Source organism: Acomys minous (assembly GCF_964271855.1).
Source record: "Acomys minous genome assembly, chromosome: 1".
NCBI classification, from domain to species: Eukaryota; Metazoa; Chordata; class Mammalia; order Rodentia; family Muridae; genus Acomys; species Acomys minous.
The window spans coordinates 157,416,876-157,427,080 of NC_140483.1; the positions used below are offsets into that span (position 1 = coordinate 157,416,876).

Genomic DNA, 10,205 nt, shown 5'->3' on the forward strand with positions numbered 1-10,205 from the left:
AGTTCTTGTTTCTAACAAGGCTTCTTTTTCCACTGTATTTTGGAGGTATTTCCCTGGTTCCAGTTCAAGACAATAGAGAGATAAAGGTGTATTAAAGGCAGGTCAGCCCTGCAGTTAGGACCATGGACTTGAAGTGAAATAGCTCTGAATTCAAAGTGCCACAGACTTCCACTAACTTTTTATTTTTGAAAAAAAAATGTTGTTTTAAGCTTAATTTGATTATTGGGAAAATTGGAAAAGCATAAAAATATTACAGATTATAGTTCTGACAATTTAACACCACAGTATGAGCAGAGACTACAATAATGAGTCATTATTACTACTAAAAATGAAATATATGTCAGTGAAACCCAGAAAAAAATTATATTTTCCTACAAACAAGAAGGTAAACATAAAGTATCAACCAGTAGTTTTCACCTTCAACTTTATTTTAAGCTCACCAAATGCTTTAGGTACCCGAGATAAACAAAGGACATATTTGGTATAAGTCAAATGGCTAGGGTTGGAATCTAAAAATTTCTGTTTCAGCTTCTTGCAAACTAACAGGCAGAACTAAGGGGGGTAAGGTTATTCTAGGGCTACTCAGTGCTTAACAAAAAATGGTTCAAGAATGAAAATGGGAAATGCAACTGGTTTGCAAACTTCACACACAGACAAAGCAGTTCCCTTGCCCCATTTTCTACCTGTATGTGATGCAAACAAAAGGATCACCAGTCTCCTTTCCATGTGGTGCTGAGCTGAGGACAGTAATTATAAAATCACTGTTACTAATGGTAATTTTTAAACATCTTAATAAAGATCTTGGAGATAATCTAATTATATTGAGCTGGCAATAACTTTATTTTTTAACAGAGTTTAAGAAAATAGAATGGATAGTAACTTACTGAGAAATGAAATTCAAAGTTACTGTCAATCTTGTAAAAAGTGAAAAACCTAGTAGTGAATATACTATAATCATTACTGTTTTAACTGACACACAGTAGGACCTCCATAAGGAGAAGTCATTATCACTGCTAGAACTCTATGACAATATTCAATATTCAACTCCTGCACAATTGAAGAACTTTTAAGGCAAAGATAAAGAAGCCGGTGTTTATACAGCACTCACTGACATGTCAATTCACAAAAGATTGCTACATGATAGCACTGCCTTATTTCATCTCCCGGGTAATCCTATGAAATTTGTACAAAGGTTTCTATAGAAAGGTAAGGTAGGAGAGTCAGATAAGGCCTTCAAAAACCTCAGAAACATGGAGAATATGGTATTTTAAAATGTTTTTATTATTTTAAAGATTCACTGACAATGAGACAGGTTAACTCCTGACAACACCCAGCCTAACTCAAAGAGCATGATGAGCATCAAAGAACCTCCTTATGGAGATGGCTTCAAATGTGGCAAACAAGCCACTGGACAAAATGTCCTCATTTCTACCACAGACAGAATTCTGCCTTTAAAAAAAAAAAAGGCAAGCTTGAATATAGGCAGAGTTGATGGCCAAACTCTGCCAAGACAGAATAATCAAGTCCTCAATAGTTTCTGCCTCACTAATATATCTGTCAGATATATTGGGCCAGAAGACTGAAGAAGATGCTCCAACATAATAGAGAGTTTGGGTGACTATTCAGGTAGCAACTGTCTCTGTCATCTTCTCGTTTGGAAAGCTACTAACCTGCACTCCTGAAATACTCAGGTAATCAAGTTTATTCCTCCTCAAGTCTCTGATGGAGCTGAAGACTAGGTAGCTTAATTGTTTAGGGGTTAAGATGTTTTTAGGTCTAGATAGATGTTTTAAGTTGATAATGACAAGATGAGATGGAGATTGATTTACATTCAGAATTTTAGACACACCAAGATAGGAAAGATTTTTTTTTCAAGGCTGTCAAATACAAATAGCCAAAACATTAAGAATGTAACATTTATATAATTCCTGATTTTGATCTGGTTTTTTTATTATATATTTGTGCATGTGTGTATAATAATATAAATGTAAATGTAAAAAAATAAAAATAAATAAATAAATAAAATAAAATTGTGATGTAAAGGCTGGATGTGGGTTTCATGGTCTCTGAATTTGCTACACAATATTACACCTGAATTGACTATACTCTCCACTATCCATTTAACACTTCTCTCTCTCTCCCTCTCTCCCTTTCTCCCTCCCTCCCTCCCTCCCTACCTTCCCACCCCCTTTCATTTCCTTCCTCTATACAGCCTAGCCCCTGTCTGTTTAACTTCCTCTGTAGGCCTGCTATAAGTATTTCCTGGGAAGACTCCAATAAAAGTAACTTACTACAAGCACAACAAATACAAGCTGTTAATAGAATGATTACTAAGCAAAAATTTTAACTCTTCTTATTTCATCCCAAAGTCTGTATCCTTGCTATCTCAATTGAAAAGCTAGTGAATGTTACCATGGATGTGTCAGGATATCCACAGGTGCATCCTCAACATTAAGAACTAGGAAGAAGGAGGAGTTAGGTTAGATTAGGTATTTTTAACAAACATGGTATGTTTATAAAACCATGATATATATATACATGCTACACACATGTTGAAGATACATGTGTGTGTGGTTGTGTGTGTGTGTGTGTGTGTGTGTGTGTGTGTGTGTGTGTGTGTGTGTCCAGCAGTGGTTTGTATAAGAGGTTACATGTGTGTGAAGCCCTGAGCTCCATGTTTGGGGAAGTACAAAGTAAATGCCTTGAACACTGGAGGTTTCAGGACTTGGGCAGATGTGTAATCCAGCATCAATTGCCTTGGGGATCTGCTGATAGAAATTCAGCAGAAGTTTTATGAGAGTCCAGAGGAGGGAGCCCTTCTGGCTGGCGGGACTGGAAGTGTGTGGCTAGTTACAGTTCTCTCAGCAGGTGACTACATTGACCCTTGTGAGTCCTTGCCCTTCATCCTTCCTAATCTTGGCAGGAAGACATAAACAGGACACAGCAAACAATTCAAGATCCTATCTCGCAGATTCTACAAGAAGACAATGATGCCTTAGGAATTCCAAGAGGGAATAATTTACTGTCTGGGAGGAAAAACATAGATAGTGTCCTGGCTGTAAAGGAAAGCTGACTGAGAAGCCTAGTGGCAACTAAATTTAAATCTACAGCAAAGAATATGGGTGACCTGTCACTGGGCACTAACTGTATCACACAATACACTAATTTAATCCTCATGCCAACACCATGCTATGACCACTGAGATTCAGAAAAATTAACCACTTGCTGAAGGTTCTAGGAAGGCAGGTCATGGTGATTCTGAAACTAGTACTTTGTGCCACTATTAATCCATTCAAGCCCATCTAAGTCTCTTAGGCGGGATTCTGGTGTTACTCTAACTTCGAATGGAAACTTTGTATCTCCTGGGCTACATACATTGCTTTCAGTTACTTCCAGATAAAACGCATGCTGAGGCAGTAGCCTGTCTGTGTCTGTAGTGGATAGAAGACAACTTGTAACAGTTGGGGCTTTCCTTTCAGCATGCGGGTCCCAGGAATGGAAATCAACTCTGCTGACCTGGCCTCGGGCACCTTTACCCATTGTGCCATCTAACAGGCCAATAACTATACATTCAGTTATATGTCGCTAAGAGGTTTTCCCAAACATTCCCAATACATTTAGGGACTGAGGTCAAGGAAGAAAACAAGCTTATAATATTTATTTTTTTTTCCTTTCATTCCCTTTCGAAGGAGAGAAATAATTTGACCGGCTCTGTTTTTATTTAAGAATTCAATGAGTACTTTGACCTTGTTGGGAACTGCAAAATACAATGTGTTTATAGACAAATTCTATGGTTAAGGAAGTTTTGTCTTCAGAGTAACCATGTAGAGTATGTACTCTCATTATAAAGGCAGCAGACTGGAAGGTTATGGTGAAATGGCTCACAGAAGGACAAGGTGTGGATGTGCTGGAAGCCAATGAGCTTCTTATTCTCATGCCTGGTTGAATAGTGCATGAAATTCTAAATGTCTACAAATACTAAGGCTATTGCACACAATGGCTTAGGGGCCCCTGGACATACAGTCTAATACCTAGGTGTCACAAATGAAGTGAGCAGTAATCATGTTCCATAAGCCACTGGGGAGGGGGATATTGAATGACAGGATTTATACAATTCACCCTCTCTTAATTTTCTTTTGTGGAGGACAACCTCGTGGTTTGTATAGTGACTCAGAGTTGTAAAAAGTGAGAGATTGGCCTAGGGAAATTTCTTATCCATGGTATTGTGCACAGTATGGTTTTTTTTTCCCTTTCCAACCAGTTTCTTTAAAATGTAGGATGTAGGGTGAGCTTAACTTTGTAAGTGGAGGAACTGAGTCCCAGAACTCTAGCCTGAGACTATGTAACAAGTTCTTCCCTGACTAGAAGGACACAAATCCGGGATGGTTGGTTTGTAAAATAGTGCCATGATGCCTGCATACCACATTCCAGATTTTATGGAGGGGACATCTGAGTCATCATTCATTTTACAAATCTGTATCCTTTTACCAGCGCATATTCTCCAATGGTTCTCTCCCTCCCTAGAGGATGGAACAAGGATTCCCAACTCTCAGAAAGGATCTGGAACAGCCCCCCAGGATAAGAGAGCAAGTCACTAATTAGTAACATCAACTTCACCTCAGTTTTCCACTGTAAATTCTATCTCTAATGATACCTTTTCATCCAGATACTATTTGGACAGACTGACAAAGAACTAATAATTTCTAATCCACTAGGGCTAATTCATTTTGACTTATTAAACACTCTGAGGAAGGAGAACTGTTTTGCCATAAGGGGGAGCTTTTGAGTTCCATAAAAGGGGGGAAAATAAAAATTATATATATTACATACATGTTTCATTTCAAAACATAGAACCCCGAGCAGCAGACTGCTAGCTCCTTACCTGTGCTGGGACAGCGTTAGGAGACTTGAGTTGTTTTTTAAGTTGACATTGTGCAAATACATATTTTTCTCTCATTTATGCTCAACAAATATTATGTCTAACAACCAACTGGATGCTTTAAAAATATTCCGGGGCAGTGAGCAAGGGACCTGGCACTGGTCCACAGTTTCTACAAGGTTGATGCCCTGGAATCGCTTCTCATCCGATTTTCTGTTGAATCTATAAGGCTTTCGAAAATGAGTTTGGTTAGCTGAAGCCTGAAGGTGGTTGCATTGGGGGCTCAAGGAAAAGAGGACCCACCCACTATAGTATCACTTTAAGGAAATTTGGGGAGAGGGGAGGAGAAAGGCAAAGGAGACAGAGAAACCAAGGAAGGGGAGAAAGGAGGGGGGGAGGATGAAGGAACCAAGCCGGATAGAGTGAAAAAGAGAGAGAAAGAAGGAAAGTGGGAGAAAGAAAGAGAGAGAGAGAGAAGAACATGAAAAAGACTCTGAGAATCAAGTTTCAACGCTTTCTGTGTTGTGGAAAAGGGAGAGACATAACAGCAAAGGGCAAAGGGGACCCTGGAAGACAGAATTCTCCCGCCACGAGGCAAAATAAAAATAAAAATAAGGGGCGGGAGGTGACGGGAGCAAAGCAAAACAAAACAAAACCAGGAATGTGTATTTTGAGCCCCGAATGAGGAGCGCAGAGAGAACTGTAAGGGGGTGTGTACAGAATTTCATTAAATTGTTACTTTAAGATTGTCTTCTTTTTAAAAAAAGAAAGAAAGAAAGAAAGAGGGGGTGGAGAAGCTGGAGCGAAGGAAAGGAGACAAACGGCAAAGTAGAGGAAGGCTGGGTGGCTTGCCCTCTCCAAACCGATTGATTGGTCATGATCCCCGCAGTTTGAACAGGGACTCATTCAATTGGGAAGGTGGAGTGCTGGCGAACAGATTAGCACACGCTTGTTTACTCATCTTCTAAGGGATTTTTCCCCCTCTTCCCTTTCATTTCGTGGAGAAGGAGGGAGGGGAGGGGGCGGGGGGGGGAGAAGGGGGCTGTGGCTTGTGTTATAAAGGACGCAAAAAATAAATAAATGAGAGCATCTTGGGGGGGAGGGAGGGAATTCAGCCGATCAGTCTGTTAGAGGAGATTTTTTTTTGAAGAGCGAGAAATATATAAAATAAAATGAAATAAAACAAGGAGGAAGGCATCCAGCTGTTAGAGGGGGGAATAAGGCAGATAAAGGAGCGGGGAGAGAAATTAATTGCCAACCAGGAGGAGTTGGACTGTATTTTTGAAAGGTGGGGGGAGTGGAGCACACACCTTGAGGAGGAAAGCAAGAAAGAAAAGAAAAAGCAAGTGGAGGGTGGGGGGGCTCAACGGAGAAGGGGGACAAAGTATTGCTGCTTCCAAAGCTGGCAGCTCCGGGCGGCGGTGCAGGGGCGCAGGGGGGGGTGGGGGGGACCGTCGGACATGCGGCTCTGGAGTTGGGTGCTGCGCCTGGGGCTGCTGAGCGCCGCGCTGGGCTGCGGGCTGGCCGAGCGCCCCCGCCGGGCCCGGAGAGACCCTCGGGCAGTGCGACCCCCGCGCCCCACCGCCGGCTCGGCCACCTGCGCCACCCGGGCGGCCCGCGGTCGCCGCGCCTCGCCGCCGCCGCCTCCGGGCGGTGCCTGGGAAGCGGTGCGCGTCCCCCGGCGGCGGCAGCCTCGGGCTGCGAGGGGCGCGGAGGAGCCGAGCCCGCCAAGCCGGGCGCTCTATTTCAGCGGGCGAGAGGAGCAGCTGCGCCTTCGGGCCGACCTGGAGCTGCCCCGCGACGCCTTCACGCTGCAAGTGTGGCTGCGAGCCGAAGGGGGACAGAAGTCTCCAGCAGTCATTACAGGTAAGGCGAAACGGGACCCCCTCAGGCCCACCACCTTGCTGGTGGTCTCCGCGAGCCCCTCTCCGGGGAGCGCGCGGATGTCTTGGGTGAGGGTGGCGGTTGAGTCTGTGGGAACCGCCCCTGGAGCAGCGCAGAGACCGCAAGAGGCCAGCTGTGAGCCTCGCTTTGACCCATCTGCGGAATGGGCGCACTGAGAAAGTGGCCTCAGGGGAACTACACTTGGAGAGCTCTGCGCGCCTGTCGACGACCACGAGATAGGGATGGCTGAGCCTCCGGGAGCACTGAACACTTGGGCAGTATTCAGGATGTGCAGAAAGACTCTGTCTTGGTACGGGAGGGAGGGGAACGTGACCCAGATGGGTTGCATATGAATTGAGTATAGGAGACCGTTAATTTCTCTTTACTTTTGCTGGAGGTAGTTCTTTATTATCCTGGTTACCCTCAAAGTAGGCAGGGACCAGGTTGTTGTGATTGCCAGACTTAGAAGTCCTAGAAGTACCCCCAAAGTTGCTCTCTGCCCAAAGCTTGCCTCGGGGATCCACCCCCACCACCATAGCCACCCACATTGCCTTTCCGGGTCCTTTATTTTAAAGCTGGTGCCTGTCATTCACTGCTGGGGTAGACCCTCAGAGCGCACACTCTGCCAGCCTTCCACAGAGTCAACTGAGAAATGGGGCGCTTTTCTCTTTGGGGACTTTTATGAGGCCATAGTGGATTTAAGTTTTCCCTCCTCACCCTCCCTTTCTCCCCTTTGCTGTTCCACAGCAAAAGCCCATAGTGAAACCGGACACTTTGCGAGGGCTGCAAACCTTCCAAATGCCTCAACATCCATTTTCCCTTCTAAATGAATCTGTGGAAGTGCCTTTAATAAAATGAGGGGCGGCGCTGAAGGAGAGAAGGAAAGTTTTGCCTCTTCTGTCTAGGAGATTGCCTCACCGCATACACAACCTTGTCCTGTCCTGGGCCGACTTAAACTGAGAGTAGGGGTTCCTGCTACGTTGTAGCCTGGGAGCGGAGCTAGCAAAGGCTTTGCGATCCCACCTCTTTCCCCTCACACACCGCTCTCTGGTAGTCTACTGCTGTTTTGCCTTGGCTTAAACCTTCCCTAACACTTACTGACTCTCCAACTTACAAGAAGTCTCTTTCGGCGGGGAGGGGGCACCCAAACTCTGCCATCATGCCAATCAAATTGTGTCCTCAAAGCTCTCACTTTCCAGCTATCAAAGAGTGAGCGAGAGAACGCTACACACACACACTCACACACACACACAACTGACGTCATCGCTAGTTTACTCCCCCCCCCCCTCCCCAGCTCCAGAAAAGGAGAGGGAAACGGAGCTCATTCACTTTCAGCTCCCAAACCTGTCAGCCAGAGGAGGGTACAACATGGAAAGGGGGAGACAAGATTCAAAATAATCATGCAAAAGATGACAATTCAAGTCTCTCTGTCTCTGTGTTTGTCTGTCTGTCTCTGCCTCCCTCTCTCTCTCTCTCTCTCTCTCTCTCTCTCTCTCTCTCTCTCTCTCTCTCTCTCTGTGTGTGTGTGTGTGTGTGTGTGTGTGTGTTTCATTTTCAAAACACAAGCGGTCTGCTGCTTGGAAGTAGTTAGGAGAGGTGGGTAGGTCTGGCTTTGATGGCCTTTACCGGTTGCGTGGGTGATTCGTGATTCGAAAGGGATCTCCCTGGAGAGGAGAGGAAAGGCCCGGGCTTGTACAGATAGTGGGTGTATTTCGTATATAGATATATGCAAATCTTTGTCTCGCAGGGTTGCATGGGAGACTGGCTTCTAAGTGTATAAGTGAGACCAAAGTCTCTCTTCCTGTTCTACGGAACACGTAATCCCTTCTCACAATGATTGTTGCAGTAAAATAGTTTAATTGGATCGGGGATGTTAGGTTATTATTGCTCGTATAAAATGCCTGGTTCATTTTATGCGTGGAAATAACATTCCTCACAAAACGGGAGAGAGGAAGAAAAACAAAAACAAAACAGTAAGTAAATAAATAAATAAATGGCAAGGCTGCCTGTAGCCCCAGAAAGCCACGGAGCTGTTCTCCGGAGAATTCTGGTGGATAGCGCGCCCCCCCCCCCCCAGCTGAATCAGAGCCAGATTTGGCAGTGTGTAAACACCTGGCAGCCAGCCAGAAAAGACTTATTCTGCCTTATCCTCCACACGGGGCATACTGTAGGACTAAAGAGAACCTGCTTCTTCTTGAATTAAAAATCAAACAGAGGGAATTTTTTTTTCTAGAAGTACTTTTTTAGTGCCCAGCTCTGTGGTTAAATTTGGGCTGGAAAAGACAGAACCAGCAGTGAGTGAGTCTTCGGGATTTCTGCTGTGACCCCAGGTGCCCGCTTGGCTGCTGGACCTCTGCTAGATTTCTCTGGCTGGGTGTCACCATTTTCACAGGAATCCCTGGTCACCTATCTCCAGAGCAGTCATCGCTCAGCAGGGTTTGCAACTGCTATTTCAGGCCCAGGGTTGCTGCCTCTCTCTTCCGGCCAGCTTGCCTTACCTCACTAGACTGCAGGATTCAACTGGGTTTTGTAAAGGTCTAATTTTACTGTGCTGTTAGTGCAGCCTGTCCTCTGGCAAAGGAAGGCCTTGAGGCCTTGACTCCCTTGGTAGGTGGGTGTGCTCCCAGATCCCCTACCCCTGGTGCTATTTCTGCCAGTGCTTCAAACTTCACTTCACCAACACTGATTCAGACAGGCGCTGAGAGAGGCAGGGGAAAGAGCAAGGTGCTTCTGACACATAAAAAAAAATGCCTTTTTTTTTTCTGAAAAGGAAGGTAAATACACACACACACACACACACACACACACACACACACACACACAGATACACACACACACACCCCTTCTGCAGGAAAAAAATAAACCCAAAGTTAGAAAGTCCTGGGGTGGAGTATTCTCCTGGAGCATGCCTAGGCTAAAGGATACTGTTAAGAACTGAAGATTTCTTTAATGTTACTATGAGCAGAGTCCCTACAGGTTATATATATTATTCAGAATATATATATATATTCAGCTCAGTGGAAAGAGATAAACAGAGAGCCATAGAATAGCAGGAATAAGGACTTAACTCCTGGCACCCCTATTTCCAGGCCCCACTCACTACCTGGCAGACAGAAGTCTCATAAACAGACACCTGTTACCCCACAAAGATCCACCATCCAGGTATTGCATCGTGTGTGTGTGTGTGTGTGTGTGTGTGTGTGTGTGTGTGTGTGTGCTGTGCGCTGTGTGTGCCTGCATGCACAAGCATACATACTTGGCTGCCCGTGCGCATGGTTAGATGAGTGTGTGTGTGTGTGTGTGTGTGTGCGCGTGTGTGATCTGATACATCTCTGCTTTTGTACCACACCGGTCCAGACCCCTTGCCTCCCTTCCCCAACCAAACCCAACCATGACCCACCACCCCTACTGTCTAGAAGAAACAAAAGGCAATAGACTCCCT

At 44.9% G+C, this 10,205-nt stretch overlaps 1 protein-coding gene across 1 annotated transcript in view; it reads left to right on the plus strand.

The window, feature by feature from the left end:
• Nucleotides 1–6,339: 6,339 nt before the first annotated feature.
• Nucleotides 6,340–10,205, plus strand: part of PAPPA (pappalysin 1) — a gene marked incomplete at its 5' end in the record, with an annotated part of 252,028 nt that continues 248,162 nt past the window's right edge. The window contains one exon of the mRNA XM_084793333.1: nucleotides 6,340–6,745. Coding sequence (XP_084649459.1) covers nucleotides 6,340–6,745 — 406 coding nt within the window. The remainder of the gene's footprint in view (nucleotides 6,746–10,205) is intronic.